Below are 21497 nucleotides of genomic sequence, written 5' to 3'. Positions count from 1 at the left end.
ACTAATTAAATCAATAAATGCATGTACACTACAATGTCACTTCAATATTTGAGTTCCATTTTTAGAGGAACCTCAAAGCTTTAAAATTTTCTGATAAAGAATATTCTATTGTCAAGCACCCAGCTAGGTACAACAATATGCAGTAAGAAACTAGGGGAAAAGGGCTGCATTGCCTATCAGAACAGGTAAGCATTACATAAAGTTAATAGAATTTCAAAGACAGTTCACTTAAGCTGTAATGCACCACATGAATCAGAAAATCGAGAATTAGTTTTCAAAAATAAATCTGCCATGTTAGGGTCAGCAATATTACAAGCTGTCCCTGAGGCAGGTTAAGTGAGGTTCTTGTTAATAGATCCCTCAGGGCAGACTACAGTGACACAACACTGAATGAATGGTGGGGTTTTTAAAAATAAAAAGGTAGGTAGGTAGGTAGGTAGGTAGGCAGGTAGGTAGGTAACAGGTTGATTTTGGAATTGGTTAAAATGGAAAGGAAGTATGTAGTAGATTTGGTTATTATCTACAGAGATATAGCAATATAAAAGTATAATGATTACACTTGAGAAAATATACAAGGAAAATAAAAAGAAAGGATAAGAGCAGATAGCAGATATGAAAGATATCACCACCCTATGAGATGTGATTGTTGCAATTTACAATGTCCAGTGATGGTTGAAATGAAGGTAACAGTTTTGATCCATCAGGGGTACAAGAAATCCCTGAAACCTAAAGTTCAACGGGTTTAACACATACAGGTGGGAATGCCCAAGTGCTTCTCCTCAGACAGGAGTTTTACACTGTCTCTTGTAACACTGTGGATCATGTGCAGTCCTCTGATGGCAGGCCCAAGAAATGAGTCTGGAGGCAAAGACAGGACCCCCGTTTGTCATGCAAGCAGAGTTGAGCCAGTTCTACCTTAACAGAAGGGATGAATACCCTCAGGCATAAGTGAATGTCCCTGTATCTCTCTCAGGATGCGAGAGAATTTTCTACCTGAGCCACCTATGCAAGGCAGGAAACTGACATGATAAAAACCATTATCCCACACTGCAGGATCTGCTTCTTGGAGGTGTTTTCCCTTATTTGTCTCAAATCCCAGCTTGCTGCTACACAAACAAGGGTTTGTTATAGTCATCCTCTGGTGATGGGTGCTCATCCTTTCTGCACCTGGGCTGTTCTTATGCAGGTTACAGATTTCATAACCACAAATCCAAAAATTCTCCCCCCATCCCCTGTGGTTGAGAGGTGCAAACAAAGCACCTACTGCCTTTGCAAACAGCCAATTGGTTGAATCATTAACTTTTAATATTACAGTCTCTCACAAAAAGCAAAGCAAAATCCAGTGTTTCATACTTATTCAAGCATGTACAGTAGGTTCATTCCTCACACTATATGTGTAGAAATACAGCCTGGTTTATGTAAGAAACTCATTTTCAGGGAGGAAAAAGCTGTTGACTAGTTACAAAGAATACATTACATACAAACACATTTAGACCTTAAAATGATAGTCAAACCAAACCACAGCAATTGTACAGTATCAACCATATACAGAATAATCCCCTTGAGCTTGTGGTGGGTTTGTTTAGGGTTTTTTTGTTACATTTTTTTGTTGCTGTTTTAAAGTAACAGACATTTAAAAAAATAATGCTTTGCAAAAATACTGATAATGGTTCACATTACTACAACCTCAATACTCTCCTCTTCTTTTAACATTTTCTATGCTCTTAGCAGTATCCCCAGTAGTTTTGCTTGAGTAACCATATGCCGCTCGGGCTACGTTTGCACAAAATCCATTGATAATACACTGTCTCTGTTTGTTTGCTGATATATTTCAAATCATTTACATCCGAAAGCTTCTGGTTCTGTGAAATGGTTGCAAAGGCTTTTTTAAGGCCCACATCAGTATTGGTGGTTTCTGCTTAGTTTTTTCAGGAAATAGCATCGCTTCGGTTTCAGGGGTAGGAAATCGTACTCTGTACACTTCAGGGTAAGATTTCTGAAACTAGAAAAGTACATTAATTTAAATGAAGAACTTGTTCAAACACATACAATAAGCTATTAAAGTGAAGCTTGCATTTCTGGAGCAGGGATATTATTTCTCTAACGGACTTTCTACACTGCTATATAGAAAATTAGGTAATATATCTGATTTGAGTTGATTCATACTTATTCTAAATTATTATAAATCTTGAAATCCCCAATTTTCAATTTCAATATTTCTAGAGGAATATATGTCTAAGACTTGATAAATCTTTTTGAGTTGAAGTTAGAAACTGCGAAGAAATTTTTATTTACTTGCTTGAGCTTCTTCTTTTTATCTTTCACAGATATTTCTTTATTCATCACAATTTCTTCCAACAAAGCTGCCAATGGTTCTTGAGAGCCAGCTGCCCTTTGGCATTCAAATTCACCTGTACTGATTTGGTGACAAAATGATGGAGGAGGAAGTGCTGCATCACTATCAGCCCCAGCATATTTTACCTGAAGATACAGTAGTAAAAAGAGTAGTTATGTTTTCTGCAAAATACTTCCATAAACTGGATTGATTCAATTGAACACACCAAGACATTAAGTAGAGGAAATACTGAATAGAGACTCTAAATTGTAATTTATCTCCAGCCCTGAGTGAGTTCCAGTAACTCAAAAAATATGACAGAAAGGAAGACTGTTCAGCTCTTGAAGTAAGTTTAAAGTTACTTTTCCAGTAGAAAATAGACAAAAGAACTAAAAATCATCTTTGAAAAAAAAAACAAAATATGGTATCAGGAAACAGAAATACAAGAAAATTGACCAAGTAAGGATGGTTCTAAAGAAAAAAAAAAAAAAATCCAGAACATTACAGGAAACACATTATAATGATTCCATTTTCTTCACTACCACAAACATAGCTTGCCCATTCCATGGGAAAGTAGTACAAACAGGTAAACATATTTGAGAGTTCTTGTCTCTAAACAAATTCAAGATTTATTTCATTTCATTTAAACACATAGTTATAGTTCAACATCAGTAGTCAAAAATAACTAGCTCTTCAAAAGCTAACAGAGATAGAACAAAGTCTTTTAAGAACTGTTGATCTTCAGAGAACAAAAGATAAATTCAATCTACAAACAGAAAGACATAAGAGGTTTTTTCTCTAGATACTTACTTGGACTCTCTGGAGATGTACAACATGATCCTCTATGGAAGACTTTAAAGCAGAAGGAACACTTAAGATCTCTTGATAATTATCCATGAGAAAAGATACTAGTTTAGCAGCAAGAAGTTCATCCAAGTCTATTTCATCCTTTGAGCAGAGAATACAACGGGAAAACACCTGAACCATCTGAGGAAAAAGACCCACATCATTATGATGTATTTTTCTGTTTAGGAGTGAGTAGTAGAGGATCAGGTTGCATTTAAAAAGTGATCTTTTAGAACAAATATTTTACCATCACAATATTTACTGTACTTCAAACATATCAGTATTTTAAAAAATGTATTATGTTCAGTGACATTATATGAGTGCACTGAAGATTGCTCCTGCCTTATACAGATACCTATCATACAGATAATCCCATCCTGACTTTAGATATAGGGATGAATTCCATTTTATTCTCAAGACTTTGCTGAACAGCCACTTACCATAGATATTTAAAGGGGGCATATGTATTGTGAGATTTTTTTAAATAATATGGAAATTTAAAAGAAATTAGGCACCACAGGAAAAACTTAATACCACTATTCTGAAATCATCAAATCAAGTTTCAGGTCCAGTTAACTTCATGTAGTCTTGGGCTCAAGCACACAGTTAAAAGATTTGCTTGTGCACCAGTCATTTGTAACATTAGAATCACAGAAGTCAATAAAGATTTCTGTCATGTACTGTAACCTGCATTGCTGAATTAAAACTTAGTACAAAACGCTCAGACTGTAAGGATTCACTTCTAAAAACAACATTCAAATTACAACAATAATTTTAATGAAAGACCACTTACAGTTAATTAAATTATAACCTTGGCAGTAAAAAAATTAATTATTTTAGTCAAATACTATTCAGAGTTCACAAAAAACTTAATTGCTGTGGAGCAAATTTAGATTTGTGCATATATATAGGATTCTGAGAGAATGGCTCTGCAGCTTAGTTTTCCATTGCACTTAATTTTCAAAGATTTTTAAATTAACCAAAATAAAACCATGTTGTTAGCTAGCTGGAATTGTTAAGTTACATCTAATAACTTTGTAATAAGGTGTGTTGCAAACATCAGTGTAGTGATATCACTACATATGGTCCTACAGAAGAAGCATTAGCAAAAACTGGAGCTTACTTTAAGAGTGGTGAAAAAAACCAGCTACTGAAATAAATGGTTCATACTTTAATTTTTTTGAATGGCTGAAAACAGGTCAATCAGAACATCCAGCTCCATATTTCTAGCTATGACTGAAACAGGAATTCTTTTTCATTAACACTGTCTGCAGTGATTAAGAGCACCAGAGACTTCATCTGGTTTTTTTTTTAGGTTGATTTGCTTGTTTGTTTTTGGAGGTTGCTTGTTTGTGCTTTTTTCCTACTCAATAGTGAATTCAGTGGTGATTTAACTTTGAAAGGTAAGGAAACCTCTAAATTCTGAGCAAGTTATTTGTGTGCTCATAAATTATCATGAAATCCCACTTTATTCAAATTCAGATTTGCTTTCCACTTAGCTGGGATAGACAAACCTGTTCCTTAAACAAGCAAATGGTATTTTGCTTGTATTTTCCAGTAAGAATATTTAACCTGTGCTGTTCTAAAAGCCTGTCCAGAGCTTTTCCCCTTGCACATATACGTACCAAAGTTCTGGTCCTCACTGATTCAGAAAGAGGTGGCAAATCCTGGTTTAGACTAATTTTTGCCATCATTCTCACCAGCAGCTGTAGTCTTTTTCTATTTTCTGGGGGCAGTAGGAGACAAGATATCTGAAGAGCTTCTACAGCCTTGCTGGGTTTTTGCAGTAGTCCTGGTTTATATGAGATCAGAAGGTTGGGGAACATTTCTCAGTTATATATTTCCATAGCATTTTAAATAATATTTTTAAATCTACACTCCCCAAATTCCTTTCTTACTTACAAGATTGCCTTAGAACTCCACTCCCCAAGGAGACCAGAAAGATATCCCTAGAATTGGACTACTAGGACTCACTTAAGGTTTTAGAAGATTTTCTTCTGATGGAAGACACTGATAGCCATAACCAACAACTTAAGATATTAGAATACATGAAAAATTACAGCATTTTGTTTCATCCTTCACTCTTCTATTACCTCAGCATTAAACACAATTGAATGGTATGCTATGACAATACCAACATGCATCTCACACCTATAGGCATTGCATCTATGCCTACCTCTGCTTACCAACTCTTGAGAAAACACTTAGTGAGCATGGTAGAGATATTTGAAGACTGAACAGGCACAGCAGAAGGTAATAGTAATTTAGGCACCTATAGAAAATCACCGAAGTATCATCTTATTTTAGGTTAAGGCTCAGCCAAGGAAGCATCTATTATTATTTTGCCTAAACAGCACTAGTATCAGAACAAAAGTCAGGAAACAAAATCTAGAAGTAATTTCTGTTAGAAAAGGAACAAGGTAGAAAATGAAGCCTTTTTTTTTTTTTTTTCTTCCAGCTGACTATAGAAGTTGGAAGAGATCTGTGGAGATTATATAGACCACTCATATGCTCAAAGCAGATCCATCTACAGGAAGGAGCCCAGGACTATGTCCTCTCAGGTTTTGGATAGCTCCAAAGACAGACATTCCAGTCTCTCTGGTCAACTGCTTCCACTGTTTGATCACCTTTCAATTAAAATGCTATTCTTTATGAAAATGAGGTTTTCTGTACTTCTGTTCCTGCCCATTGACTCTTGCCCTGTCATTGGGTATCACCAATAGAAGTCTGGATCCTTCTTCTACTTTACTCCTCCTGTATCAATCTTTTATACAGACTACTTATATTCTCCCTGAGCCTTCTCCTCTCCAGACTAAACAGTCCTGCTATCAGTCTCATCCTTTATGACACACATTTCAAGACTTCAGTAATTTTTGATTTGTTTCACTGGACTTGCTGACTAGTGCTGAGAAAACATCTCTGTCAACCTGCCAGCAATGCGCTTTATGCAGTTATGGATGTTGCTGATACTCTTTGCCTCAAGGACACACTGCTGGCTTATTGTCACATTAGTGCCCACAAGGACTTGCAAGGCCTTCTCAGCAGAGGTGCTTTCAAACCAGTTACCCCCAGCATTTACTGGTGCATGGGATTATTCCTCCCCAGAAGTGGACTTCACATTTCCCCTTTTCTGAACTTTTTAAGATTCCTGCTTACCCATTTCTGTAGCCAGTCAAGGTCACCCTGCATGGTACTACAGCCCTCTGCTGTGTAAGCTATTCTTTCCCATTTTAGTTACCTGTGTGCTTGTTTAGAGCACAGTGCCTTTGTTTAGGACAGAATGTGCCACCATCCTGATCAATAGCATAGTGTTAACCATTACTGGCCACACTACTAGCCCTGGGGTGCTCCTCATTGACTGATATCTAGCCAGACTTTGTGCCATGGATCACATATCTCTGAGCCCCACAAATGCAGTGATTTCTGAGTTTACTTCACTACCCACCTGTCCAGCCTGTACTTCCTCAGTTTGCCTACAAGGATGCAAATGAGGACAGTGCTGAAAGCTTTACTACTCTCAACATAAACAGTATCCACTGCTACCCCCTCATCCACCATTTTGGTCAACTCCATGGTGTAAAAGATGGAAACTGTTTCTTACTGAAAAACAAGTATGGAGTAGGTAATGCATTCCAAAGAGAGGGGTAAAGTGCTGAAGTTAATTTCCATAGTAATGTTTTTTTCTAATTTCAAAGGAAGATTTGGCAAGCATATTAATACATATGTTTAGAAGAGCAAAGAATGATTACATATCAACACTTCATTTTTTTTTTTAAAGAGACCACAAAATTGTTTGACTTCTTGAAAGATTGCACAATTTTCATTGTTGGCATGAAATCCCTCTTCTAATTTTTCATTTACGAAACACTGTGAAATAAAATTTGTAAAACCTGAAAGATATGAAAAACAATGGAAAAACAAACAGAAACAGAGTATGAAAGCAGAGGAATAAGTTTTACAGGCATCAACAAGACTTGTTTAAGAAAAAGAAGTCAAAAATTCAACTAAATCCAGTATGGAGCAAGATCTACAACTCATTAAGTATAAAAATACTAAATTCCAGAAAAAAAGTGTTATTCTACATTCCCTTTTCATCTCAATAGTTTACTAAAAACAGTGCTGTTCACACAGAAAGAAGCTCAAAAAATGAACATGCTACAAAGCGGGCTTACTTGAATCAACTAAATTGTTCTTTCTGATATTTGATTACATAAAATATAATCAAATATTTTCCTATTTCCTGTCTTTCAGGATGCCATCTATAGGATCAGAATTATCAATTTTAATATCGTGTGAACCCCTGAAAAGTTCTAGTTAATAACTAAACCATTGCTTCTTTAAAGCACTTCATTCGTTAATGTAATTTCTAAATTTAAGCAACAAAGTATTTGAATTCCCTTCAAATGTCATATTTCCAGGGTTAAAAACAGTGCTTAAAGCCCTAATCCTTTCTAATCTAGACTTGAGTCAAGCAATTTCTAAGAGCTTATGAGATTTTTTAAGATGTTTAAGCATTTGTAAAAAAAAAGAAAAATCTGTTAAAATCCATCTGTTGGATGCTGAGCAACAAACAGAGGTCTTTAATATTATAAAGACAATCAATGAAAGACTTTTGAACTAATGTGGGCAAAAAGATACAAAAATAAAACCATGTGTAATATGAAATAAATTTAAATATTAAACTGTTCTCAATGTAGAATGGAAAGGATGGGTCCTAAAGAATTCATCTTTGATAATATTTAAGTAAGGGAAAACTCCAGGAAATTAAGTCTAAAGAACATTTTTTTCATTACATCCCAAACTACTTACCTAACACACTAACAAAAATATCGAAAAAATGATATGTGAGAAGAGGTTCTTTCATCTGGCCAAAGTAGTCCACTATAGTTTTGAAGACATCTCTTTCAAAGCCTGAGTACGTAGGCTGCTTCAGATCTGAACAGCTGGGCCCTACAAGGAACAAAAAAAACCAGAACAAAATGGATCAAAAAGGAGAGAGAACATTGATTTTCAGCCACCAAGCAGATCAGTGTTTTCTAATCCAGCTTGTTAAAATGGATAATTAGAGAAAAATAATAATAAATAAAAAAAAGATTCATTCTTCAAAAGAAGTGGAATTTTATTAATCTACTGCTGGACTGATCTATTCCCAGCAGATCTAGTGAAGAAACATAGTAGAGGAAAAACATTAATAGAATAATTAAACCTTCATATATTTAGTTTAAATAAGCTGCACTGGAAGGAGAATACATGCTGACAAGTCTTTTCCTACTTTCTTTTAGAAAATCATCATAAAAAAGACTGAAAGTAAGTATAAACAGGATTTAATAAAGTGGTGAAGACAAAGTCAGTTCAATTTATTTTTTGGGGGCTGAGCTCTTCGTGGGATCTTTTTCCCCCTTCTGAACTTACTTACAATTTGCTAAACATTTCATTGCAGATAATATCCAATGGGGTAGCTCCTCTGCATGGGGAAGAAACAGAAATTAAAAGGAGAAAAAAGAAAAAATATATACTCAACTGTTAGACAGAAGCAAAGCTGAAAACACTTTAACATGTTCCTCCTGTGTATTAAATAAGTGATTCCAGAGGCAAGCTATACCCTAACGTAGGATCTGGCTTGAATTACATCTATACTTCAGTACCTCCACTATTATCAAACAGCTATACATTCTGCCCTTGCAGCTCAACCAGCAAAACAGGTCATATCAGAAATCTTTATCCTACTCTAAAAAAAAAGTAAAAATCAGACTAAACTAGTTCTAGATACAGCCTTCCCCAGTGCTATACAGTGAAGTGTTTACTTTGTACAAAAGATTATGAAAAGCATTCATATATTCAGTTTTGCCACTTCTGCAGGGAGGAAGTTAATATTTTGAGATGGTCCAACTGCCTTTGAAATGAACAGATATGATTTGAAGGCAGTTTTATTCACAAACAAGCCAGGTCTCAATATTGTACTTAGTTTGTCTGCAAATCTTATGAAAAACATGGTGATAATAATACTGTGATATATCAGAGCAGCAAAGATGCTTTTTTTTTCCCCTGATGTGCAAAACAGTTTTAAACAGGGTACTATCTTCAAAACACATTGAGTGAAAATTCAAAACTCTCTTAATGTACATTTTGGCGCTCTCACAATTTTTAATATTTTTTTCTTCATGTAGACACTCCAGGTGGTTGAAGGTGTAGGGCCAAGAAAGTTACCTTGAAGTGATTAGTACCCCTATATTTACAAACGGTTAAAAGTTGCTGCTGTTTCATACTTATTTTCAACCCTACTAAAGACAATATATTTAAGAGAGTAAATATGGATTAAACCCTGACTCTTGCTATTGGGATATCAGAGAACAATAGCATTTTACTTTGCAAAAAACTCTAGTTTTCACAGATGTGGTCACACAAGTATAAAGGTGCAACAGGTTACTGTAGATTAGAACTAATACTTAAATCCCAGTAGATTACAATATAAAAAATTAAATTAAAATTTCTAAAATACTCACTTGATTTGTCCTCTAAAGTGACAATGCCTTGCTTATTGGCATTATATACATTTTGAACTATATGTTTTGACTTCACAAGTTTTATGTCTAACACTTCATCCAGAGAATCCAAACCCAAGACCTTTTGCAATCTGCAAAAATATATAAACATACAGTTCATATCTGGAACACACATCTAATCTGAAAAAGGCAAACAGGAAGTATTAGGATACAATTTGAAAAAAAAGAGACCTTCATTTCATAGAGAATATCTCCAGCTGGATGACAGCCTTCAGGATCGTTTCCTGCAATTCTTGCTCCTCACAGAACTGCCTAGATTTACAGAATATCCTAAGATGGAAGGGATCCACAAAGATCAACTCCCGTCTCTGCACAAAAAATTACACCACATGCCTGAGAGCATTGTCCAGACACCTCTTGAACTCTGTCAGGCTTAGGTGCTGTGACCACTTCCCTGGGGAGCCTGTTCCAGTGCCCAACCACACTCTGGGTGAGGATTCTTTTCCTAAACCAACCTAAAGCTCTCATGACAATTTCAGACCATTCTCTCAGTCCTGTCACTGGCCACCACAGAGAAGAGACCAGTGTATTCTCCTCTGGCTCTCATCAGAGACTGCACTGCAATATCTCCTCAGCCTCCTCTTTTCTAGGTTAAAAAAGCCAGGAGACCTCAACTACTTCTCATGTCTTCCCCACTAGACCCTTCATGACCTTCACAGCCCTCAAAAAGTTTCATTTTATTACCTAGAAAAGGTTTAGTAATTTTAGTACCTAAAAAACTATACCATATAACTAAAAGTGTTGCCAACATGCTCCTTGAACTCTGTCAGGCTTCGTGCTGTGACCATTCCCCAGGGAGGCAGTTCCAGTGGTCTGTCACACTCTGAGTGAAAAGCCTTTTCCTAATGTGGAGTCTGAAGTTCCCCAGACACCACTTGATTCGATCCTTGTACCCTGTTGCTGGTCACCAGAGATCTTCCACATCTTCCCCCACTGCCTCTGTGGAAGTTGTAGGCTGCAATGAGGTCACCTCTCAGCTTTCTCAAAGCTTTTGGTGACTGTACAGCTCTTTGCTCTATCCAGACCTCACTGGAGGCCCTGTCTACCCTTGAACAAATCCAAAGTTCCTTCTAACCTAGCACCATGGACAAACTTAATGTACCTTCAATTCCTGCATCTATATCATTTATAAAAACATGAAAGAGCACTGGTCCTAGAATAGAGCCCTGCAGAACCACACTGTCGACTGCTGACCAGAGACAACCACATTTACTACAATCCTTTGTGCCTGACCCATGAGCCAGCTGCTCACCAAATGATATTATGGACTCATCAATTTGCATGCTGGACAGTTTATCTAGAAGGATACTGTGAAGTATCAAAAGCTTTGCTTAAGTGCAAAACAAGCACAAACACAACTGGCTTCCCTTGGTCAACCAGATGGGTGACCTTGTCATAAAAGAAATTTTAATTTGTTAAGCAGTATTTTCCCCTTCTGAAACTGTCCTGGCTGTGACCAATGTCTGTGTGTACCTCAAATATATTTTTTATTAACTCCCAGAATAACCTTTTCCATAATTTTACAGACACTGAAGTGATACTGACAGGCCTGTAATTACCAGGGTCTTTGCTCTCTGCTTTCTTAAAATTGAGAAAATATTTGCCAGCTTCCAGACAACAGGGACCTCTCCAGACTCCCAAGATAAATGAAAAAAAAAATGGAGAGAGATACTGTAATAACATCATCCACCTCTTTCAGTACCTTGGAATGAATCCCATTGGGTTTCATAGATTTAAGCATACCCAGCTGGAGCAGAAAGTTTCAAACGAAGTCAGGGGCAGCTGTGAGTCTCCCCATTCCCACAATCATAGTCTTCCAACACAGAGTTGTGGGAGTCTCAGTGTCAATTATCAAATTTAAAGAGGCTGGGACTTTCTCTCAGGTGAATGCTATTGTTCCCTGATCAAGCTGTCACGGTTTCAGCATCCTTCCACACAATCTGCTGTGCCAACCCTGTTTGTCCACCCTGGTCTTTTGGTTGCTAGAGCTCTATAGGGGCCTTTATGTAAAGGAGGGGCTTGGCCACCACTGCCCCTGGTCTCACTTGCCCAGGTCCTGTCAGCTGCTACCATGTGAGCTTCAGGCTACCAGAGAGTCTCTCCATTTCCCCAAAGTTTCCTTGGTTCAGGAAACGCAGGAGTATACATGCACTAAAGGCCTCTGCTGCCCACCATGCTTTCACAAATCATGCTGTCACCAGTGATCACCTCACCACTGAGTGCACTACATGCAGATAATGAGCTAGATTTACACTAAAGTGATCGTTAGTAAGACCTCAACTATGCTGCAATATCAGCTAATGTATATTAATATTTCTCCTCTGCAGAAATAGTCCAAAGCAATCACTTCAACTTTGCATAGGATACCCCTTTTTAATATAATAAAGAATATATGAATTTCAAAGCTTCAGCACTCAATTAGCTACTCCATTTATCTCATACGAAGTATTGTGCTTGCCATTGAAAGGTTTCATAGCACTTCTACATAAGTGCTTTTATTTCCTAGCAACAAGAAAAAGAGACAGAGAAAGTGATTAAACAAGACAAAGCCCACACAGCAAAGACTTGTATAACGCAACATGCAAAAGTCAGAAGGTAGTAAGCACAGTAAAGTTTTTTTTGCAGATTTTATTTGCTGAATTTGTTGGCCAAATAACAAGTGGTAGAGTTAGTCTAGACACTATGACTTTGAAGGCAGTGATGAAAAGTGAGTGGGTGAAATTACAAGTGTTACCAGAGAAGACAGACAAGACTATTAACTACTACACAGTTTTACTATAACAGCAAATGACTCATAAGTATACTCACTGTGACAAAGTCATGGATTTCCATATCTCTTCTATATTTGTTTGTGTTAGCTCTCTGCAGAACACAAGTTTGCATGCCGGTACTTCCCCGATAGCTATGCTGTGTCGCTTGTACCACATCTCAGAGTTCTGAAATCAGAAAAAACTCTCCTTATTAACTGTCGACTTTTCAAGTGTTAAATAGTATAAAACATTTATAGTATAGAACTACAAGTGTTCCTAAATTCCAGTGAAGTCTTCAGGATGCAAGTTAGTATTTGTGTTTCAGAGAAATGAAACATTTTCTCAATCTTGTACACATATCTTTTCTCAATTCCGTAACTTGTCCAAAGCTGAAAATGTATGTCAGAACAGCCATTAAAGTTCAGGAGTCAATGGCCTTTAATCCTATATTCAGGCCCTATCCACGATTAAAACCAGTTCATCTACCATTTTAAGATTAAACATCTGTTTATGGAAAAGTTTTTGGAGAATTATAAGATGAGATACCAAAATATTAGAAAAAAAACAATCCTTGTTCAGCATATACTGAAAATAACCAAACATTCAGCTCAATTACAGGTTCTGTACATAAAGAAAGTAAAAAGCAAACCACTACATCTGAAGGCACCCATCACATCTCCATCGTTGTAACAGTGTAAAGTAAAGCTGAGAAAACAGAAGACCGCTATCCTTTATGCAACCTTCACATCCAAGCTTGACTCTTGAAGATTGTCAGAGTATCAACAGGTGGACATATATTGCAGCTTCTTGTATCAGCAGCATCCTTTTCAAGGCAAAACTCCTAATCATTCCAGTTCCTTGATTTACACTACAGACCAGTGCTAAAGTACTAGCCCATTAAAAGTATTCCTTGTGATCACAACCAAACCACAAATTGCAGTCTAGGAATGCACTTAAAATACTCCAAGCACTAATTATCTGTCGTTCCGTGGCAGACTAGAGTAGAGCTAGTTGAAAGCAAATAGCACCCTCTGAAATTAAGGGTCTGGTCTTCCACATCAGTATTTCATGACACAGACTCATGCTCATCAATCCACACGCACACAGCCACTAAGTGCTAAGACTGATGCTGAGGCAACTGAAGGTACCACCATTTTCTACCTGAGCATTCCAGGGGAAGCTAGACTTAATTATAAAAGAGGCAACAGAAAGAAGCTCATACCTTTGTCTCACTTACTTGTATTCATCCAAACTGCCAATGAAGAGACTTTGAGCTATGTCAAACTCTATGCATATAGACTCTAACAGAGTCAGATGGAGAGGTAGACTTTTGCTAATTCTTATCAGGCCAGGATGCTCGGATGGAAATCTAGAGCATAGTTGGAGGCTTCAACAGATACTTGCTCAGTAACTAAAATACTCTATTCTCTTTTCTTGTCTTTGGCACCATTTTTCTTCTATCTTAATCTTTGTAGTGGGTTTAGCACTGGCTAAAATCACCAGTGCACTACTAGAATTATTTACTCATTTCCCGCTGTGAGATACGAACTAGAAGGAGGTCAAAGCAGGCTCAAAACTTACACAGAACTTACACAGAACTAAAAGAATAATAAGAATCAGAATAAAACCTTCAGAACACTTCTCCTCCCCTCCTTATAACCTCTTTCCCTTCCCACTGACAACATAGAGACAAAACCTGGGATTTTCAATCTGTTACCACCTCTACAAGAGTCTTTCATGAGTTCTTGTAGGGAGAGGAGTTTCTCTCACCATGCCATGGAGACTTCTCCATAAGAAGTTCTCTTCTGGCTTTTTAACTTCCACAGACAGCAGCCACCCAGAAAATCTGCAATTGTGAAATTCCTCCATCTCATGCAGCCTTCCCACAGCTGCCTTTATGGGCCATGTCAACTTGTGGGGTACTATTTAAGGATGAACTGTTCAAAAGCAAAGGTTTTCTTCATCTATGAAATTATCTTCATCTCTGGAAACAGAAGTCTGCTTCTTCTTTCCCTGGGGGCAAAGGGTCTTCATCACTCTTCCTCTCTGTTCAAGCTTCTCATGGGATCCCAGCTCCTTCAACGTCTGCTTTGCTTCATTATGGATGTCTCTGTTCATGTCTACAGTTTGAACACTCCATTCCCCCATACTTTCTCATGAATTGAAGGGGATATTCTAGTGCATCATAGTCCATCTCCATGGCCCTATTAAAATAAGGCTTTCAGCCCAAGACTACAGCATCGCCTCTTTCTCCTCCCATCTGAGACTTGACTCCTTCTATACTGACCTTGGTGCCTTCATGTTGTTTCTCTAAGTGTCTTTATTCTGTCCTTTTCTCTCACTTGCTTTCTCTCTCTCGAGCGAGGATCAATGTTTTCAAGTTTCATCTGTTCAGTGGAAGAGTTAATATCTCGCCCAGGCCTGCAGGTAATCACAATTTCTGCCAGGCTGAGGCCAAAGCTGCTTACGCTTAAAGTTCTCTGGGGCCATGCTGTGGGGGAGCTAGGATCTCCCGGCAGCTCCTGGTGAAACTCAGCAGCAGCAGGGTTTTCACTGACCCGTAGGTCTGCCTGCCCGTGCTGTGGGGGGACACCCGGCCTCGGCAAGGGCCAGCCTGACCGGTGCCCAGTTACCTCTTCAAGGCTGGAAGCAAGAGAGCCATTTCCTGGGCTTGACTGTCTTTAAATGTGAATCACACAGAGGTGGATCTAGCTTCTTAATGGTTTAATAGGTTGTCAATTCTCAGAGCTAGCCAGCTATTGGTTTTTGCCAGGCACAGAGGAAGCTCTTAGCAGCTTCTCTCAGAAAAATTATTTCCATGGGTGGCTTCTTCCCTTCTCAGCAAATGTCAATTAATGCAAAATCAGCACAGTCTTCTACCTAATACTGAAGTTCTAAGGACCATGTTTTTTCTCTTCAGAAGCTTATTGTACATAAAGGGTGCACTTGATTTGCACACAATTGAATTGTAAATATGGAATAACCATTCATTCACAATATTCAGGTGTCCCGCAAAATGGTAGGAGCTATTTTTCCAACTAGACTATGGCTCATCGAGAAATCTAAGGCCAGAGTTCTGCACTGAAGGACAGTAATAAAATGGAAAAAATCATCAAAGAAATCCTGAGTTCACAAATTATAAGACACACATATTAGATACACTGAAGGAAGCGCTTAGAATATACATAACTCCAGAAATCTTTTACTGCGTCTGGGAGAACAGAGTTGATATAATTTTGATTAACTAATGAAAGCAAGTTTTTTCAACAACTTTACAAAGGCTGGGTCAATCCAGATAAGTATGAGGCAGGATGATTTTCCAAGCTTACAAAGGATAACTGAAAAATCAGGAACACATCACCTTAGCCAAAACATATTCCTTCTGAAAAAGGAAACTGAGTCAGTAACAGCCTTACAGCAGCTAGGAAGGTTGTAATACTGTATATACTCTAGTACATGAAATGTCCAAATAAGAGTTACAGTGTGACTATTTTGTCTTGCAATATAATAAATGCCCGATTGGAATTTGAGCAAATTAGAATGAAATATGGGAAAATACACCCTGCTGAACACAAATTGCTCAGGACATTGCAATGTGTAGCACAAAGAACACTAAGAGCTTGCTTCTCTAGCAAATTTAAGAAAAACTTTACTTAAAAAAAGTTTAAAATAAAAGTATTTAGCATTTAATTTTATAAGCAAGTATTTTGTGACACAGCATAGAGGTCATCAGTTCAGTTTTGCTTTCCAAATATGCTTTTGTCTGGAGAAATAAATCTGGGTGCCTTACCATTGCGACGGATTTCACTGGGATGTGTTCTTGAGAAGGGCCAGCCTTAGGTTCATTCCAGTCAGGAAATTTAATTACTTCCTTTCCACATGAAGTTTTCTTTGGATATGACTTCAGTGGTGAGGAAGGAGGAAATCTGCAATTAGAGAACATTTTTAAAGTCTCTGAATGCCAACCTAATCCCTATTTACCAATGCAAAACCGTAGTCAGCCTTCACATGCAAAAGTACAACAAATGCTTTGGACATTCACAGCCCAACTGAGTTCCCTGTAGACTGGTGTTACACGATACAAAAACATTGTGGAGTGTATTGTTTTCCCTCCAGCTGTTGCTCCAGAATAGTTCAGGTCCTTTGTACCTCCCATGATATAGCCGAGTATGGATGCTAGCTCTGGAGAGCTAGCCTGAGAAATCCATGGGAGGATCCGAAAACAACCCTCTCAGACAGAAAACAGCCGCGCCAGGTGCTGTTTGTCTGTCCCGTGTTTTCTTGGCAAGAGAGGGTCAGAGGGTGTTATACACCACTGACCAATGATGGTGATGTAGTGATTTACTAACCAATAAGAGTTTCCTTTCTGTACTTTCCACGAACCAGTCTATAAAATAAGGCTGAAGCAATAAACAAAGGAATTCTCCTGTTCTGACTCCATGAGAGTCTGTGTCGTCTCTTTCCAGCCGTTCCGTAATAGAGCGACAGCCAAGCCTTGGGTGAATGTCTGACAGACAGACAATGACACAGGTCCTCACAAGAAGACATTGATTCTGCTGAAAAAGCTGTGGGTATATTTTCCCCCATGTCAAGTGCATTGTTAGCATGCATTTCCTAAAGCAAAGCTATATAGCTAAGTTGCATGACTAACACTCGGATTCAGTTAGAGTGCATGCAAGTGTCCACACAAAGTATTTCCCACATTACCAGGTTCTTCTGTGTTTACATGCTTTCTGTGCGAAGATCATATCCTGCAGTTCTTTTCTGGAGTCTTTTTCCAGTTGATTTTGCGGGTAACTATTTGACTTCTTAAGGCATTTCAAGAAGTGCCTTGAAGAAATTAGCAGAAATAAGCCCTAAACCAGCCCTTGTAGAAAAGAAGGAAAACAAACTACCCAGAGCTTGACCAGCATCAAATTATTGCTAAGCTTAGGTCAAAGCATGTACAAGGAAACTAATAACAGCATATCATAAAGACAAATCAATTAGATGGCAACACCTCTTCAGACTGGTCCAGACTCGATCTTGTCTACTTTCACCCCCAGGTTTTAGATGCTGAGATTCCTGACATGGTAAGAAACTGCTTAAGCCTCACTCACTCACTCTTTTAAATCAGAATGTAAAAGACAGGTATGTCTGTGACTTTGCAACAAGTGCTTGTACACTGCTGGATAGCATGCATATGTATCCTACCCAGAAAAAATGCTTGAGAAATCCTCAAGTTTGTCCAAAATGTCACCCCATTTTCTAAAGGCACTTGAAACACTTAGTAAGTTTTTAATTTAAATATGTATAGCAGTTTGGTTACTCCAGTACTGTTACACTGAATGGTTAAACACATTGATTGTTTTGACCACACACACCAAGCACATTCCACAGTGCTGTTCAACACACATCCACGACTTCATTCAGACAAACCCTCAGAATCAGCAGTAAGCACCTCACTTTAAGCCTGCAAGACTTACTCTGTTTTGCAGTGGTAAGCCAGACTAGATGGCAGATGTTCAGCTGTTGAGTGTTCTCAACCATTTTTCAGATATTCATTATTTCTTAAGGAGTTCAATGTTAAAATAAAACTACCCACATATCTGCAGCCTTTTTCCTTTGTTTTATGCTATTCTCAGTAGTTTCCTATTTCTTCTCCAGCTCTTCACAATTGCTAACTTTGTGTCATTTGCTGCTCTGATTTGCAACCAATCAGTAAAAGAATAAGTTCTTACAGAAAGAAAAAGGAGGTGCATTTCCCTTCCTAAGGTAGCATTACAGCAAGATCTAGATGGAGAAGGATTAAAGTCTCTCAAAGAGAAGGACTGAGGAGGACTCAAGGCTGACACATCAAGATCAGAACTGGTTATAGCCAGCACCACTAGTTTGGGGAGTTTATAAAAAGAGGAACTAGAGATACCTGTTTGTGTCCAGAACAAAGGATACAGAACAAGGTCAACTATCACTGATCTTCATGATATAATGAGTATTACTGCTGAATTCCCAAAAGATTGCTGTCATTGCAAGAGTGCTAACCCTTTTGCTTTTAATAGAATGGCTTAGATTCCAAAAAAAAATGTGTAAAGCCCAACAGTTTCCAAAACAATAACTTCTCATTCATTATTGTAGACTCAACTGAGTCACTAGGTCAGGACACGCTGATAAGTCTTTGCTATTTCTAGGAGTCACATTAGATTTCATCTTCACATGTAATATTTGCCAAATATTCTCACACAAACCAACTTTTGGCAATATTTCTTTTGCATACTCTGTGGATGAACAAGAGCTGACATCTACGCTTACATGTGAAGTTAATGAATGACACGACTCTGTATCACAGTGTAAAGTTACAACATGTTAACACATAAATTTATACAGAAGGTATGAAGCATGGGAGTATTTCCAAAGTAAGCACCGTCAGTAGAATTGACTCGTACCACTGCCTTCATCAGCACGGTGAGGAGGAAAAAAAAAAACCCTATTTTACATGTAGCATTAGGGAAGTCCACCAGGGGGAGCTGCCAGGACACTGAATACATGGCAAAATAGGTTGGAAATCCAATATTTAGCTACTTAAGTAGGAGAGAAGCATGTTTTGATACTTAAAGCAGCGAGTAATATATGTAGCTTATTTATGCAACAAATCCAGTGAGGAAAAAGCTGGCTCTACTTCAAGTTGCATGAAAGGTATGTATGTTTAACTGAAAAAAAGTTCAATTAGTAACTTAATTATTTTTTTTCAGTGGGAGGGGGAGAAAGCATATCACAACAAAATATATAACAAAAGAGTTGCATTGTCCAATAGCAGATCAGTAGGCAGAGCATGCAGAAAATTAAAAGCACAGAAACACCCAGCCAGCTTCCACAGACTGCAGCTCAGTTATGACTGAAAATACAAAGAAATAAAAGAACAAAATAATTTGAATATATACTCATGTTAATGCAAAATAAACAAAAAACCCCACAGCCACACAAACATGGCAAATCCAAACCAAAGAAATATAGCATAACACCAGCAGTTATCAAACCTCGTATTAAATCTTTTGACAAGATTTAATGCCAGAAATAAAAACGAAAGATCAACAGAGCAAAATGAAAAATTGACTTAATGCATATCAAGTGGGAATTCAGTACTATCTATTTCCCCAAAGAGTATTAAGAAATTATTACCTAAAAAATAATACGCAAAATTTGAGTATGTAATAATAGCTCTAATAAGTAGAAGCATAAACTTATTGCTAACCTATTTTTCCTAATGTTTTGCATGATGAGAACTCCCATTTCCTCAAAAGAAGGCTAACCATGTTAAAAACTACAAAACTGTACTTGAAGTAACAGTCATCTTTATAATACTTCTGCACCAAACAAGACACTACAAGATGATACAAATTCAGAACCTGCAACTTCTGTCCAACAAAATCCTAACAGAGGTCACAAAAGGTCAAAGAATCCAGTCTTGTAATGCTAAGCTTGTATTACAAAGAAGTTTCTTCTCCTCTGTTAACAAGCCACAGCTGAGATGCTCAGCATCAGGTATAAGTAAATAAGCATCCTTGAGGATAAGCAAATAAAGCTTTGTCCCTTGTCCATCCACAAACCAAGGAGCATAAAAAAAAAGATTACATTATAAATGTTTTAGATTCAGAATGCCTTTCTCTTCTCTCAGAAGAGGTGGAGACAACAACCAAAATAGTCAGGGGGTTGGGGTGAAGGAGGACTATTGGAGCTGGATGAGCAACGGCATTCTTACTTCCTCCTATGTGTCTTAATACGTACAATTCCAGCACCAACAAACCTGATGTCTGCCATCAGGAATCAGAGCCCGATACCATGCGAAAACTTTTGTCGATATTCAACGAATGTAAGTGAACAGAACTGACCTTCAAAAATACTTCAAAACAGACAAGAAAACAGAAGTCAAACATTAAATCATTAAATGGCAGTTACCCGTTACTTAGAAAATTAAAGTCTTTAAAAGGAAAAGGGGAAAACACGGCAACACCTTTTCGGAGTCATTCTAAAAAATATTTGTAAGACATGAGCAAGAGTTATTATACCCTGTTTCCAGAAAACCAACATTTTTCTATCACCGTATACAGGCTCACCGATATAAATGGCCATCGTCTTCAAAGTCCTCTTTGCCCCACCTTCCTTTAATATCTTCGATAACATGATTTTTCAGGAATTTTTTAAGCAGCTTAACCGTTTGATCGCGAGTCACTTCTGGGCCAAAGTTTTGGTTAGAGCCAAGTAGCTCATGCAAACAGTTCACTGCCTCCGAGGCTTTGAAGCAACGCTCGTAGCTCTTGAAACGACAGCGATGCTTCCGTAAGGGCATCCCAGCACGGAAGAGCTCGATTATCTCGTTCCACTGGGAAAGAACAAAGCAAGTCGTTACGGGAGCACTTCTCTCAGGTTTTCCTGCAACCAGAACGCAGCCAGTTCTGCAAGCAGAACTACACACTTTTGACTACCTGCGTTCACAAAAAAATCGAAACCTAAGGCCAGGATTTAAACTGTCGAGACCCGAGAACAAAAACCAGGTTTAGGAGTCCGAAGTATTTAGAGCCCCATACTACCCGCGGATCTACGGATACGGGTCTAGCATCCCTTAAGTTTTACCGGGACAAAAGGCTGAACCTGCCTCTCCGCCCGGCAGGGCTCTGCCCTGTACCAGCTCTGGCGCACCCGCCCAACAGAGACGCGGCCTTGGGAGCACCGGCCGGCACTAAGGAGACCCGAGAGCGAGTGGCCGCCGGGGACAGAGGCGCGGGCGGGCGGCAGGCAGGCAGGCAGGCAGTGTCCGGGATGGCGGCGGGGGCACTCACCAGGCGGGTGGCGCGGTACGGCCCGGGCCCCACCAGCCGCGGCTCCATGGGCGCGGCCGCGCCGGCTCCGCGCCGCGTTTGAATCCGGCCGGGCGCCGCCGCCTTCGCCCATTGGGTGGCGGGCGCCGCACGTGACGGGCCCACGCCGTCTTTGATTGGTGGGGCGCGGGCGGGGCGGGGCGGCCGCGCT

General features: G+C 38.6%; 1 protein-coding gene across 1 annotated transcript; it reads right to left on the bottom strand.

Annotated features, from left to right (window-relative positions):
* Window positions 1-1446: 1446 nt before the first annotated feature.
* DEPDC1B (DEP domain containing 1B) lies at window positions 1447-21355 on the bottom strand. The gene is made up of 11 exons (XM_058826401.1): window positions 21308-21355; window positions 20585-20850; window positions 16285-16420; window positions 12553-12680; window positions 9685-9815; window positions 8598-8645; window positions 7991-8131; window positions 4807-4973; window positions 3146-3322; window positions 2296-2481; window positions 1447-2002 (listed from the first exon to the last, which is right to left on the bottom strand). The coding sequence occupies exons 1-11, from the start codon at window positions 21353-21355 to the stop codon at window positions 1841-1843; spliced, it is 1590 nt and encodes a 529-aa protein (XP_058682384.1). The 3' UTR covers window positions 1447-1840.
* Window positions 21356-21497: the final 142 nt, after the last annotated feature.

Source organism: Poecile atricapillus, chromosome Z, assembly GCF_030490865.1.
Source record: "Poecile atricapillus isolate bPoeAtr1 chromosome Z, bPoeAtr1.hap1, whole genome shotgun sequence".
NCBI classification, from domain to species: Eukaryota; Metazoa; Chordata; class Aves; order Passeriformes; family Paridae; genus Poecile; species Poecile atricapillus.
Note: the sequence above shows the minus strand (reverse complement) of the source record. Positions and strands in the feature narration are given on the sequence as shown.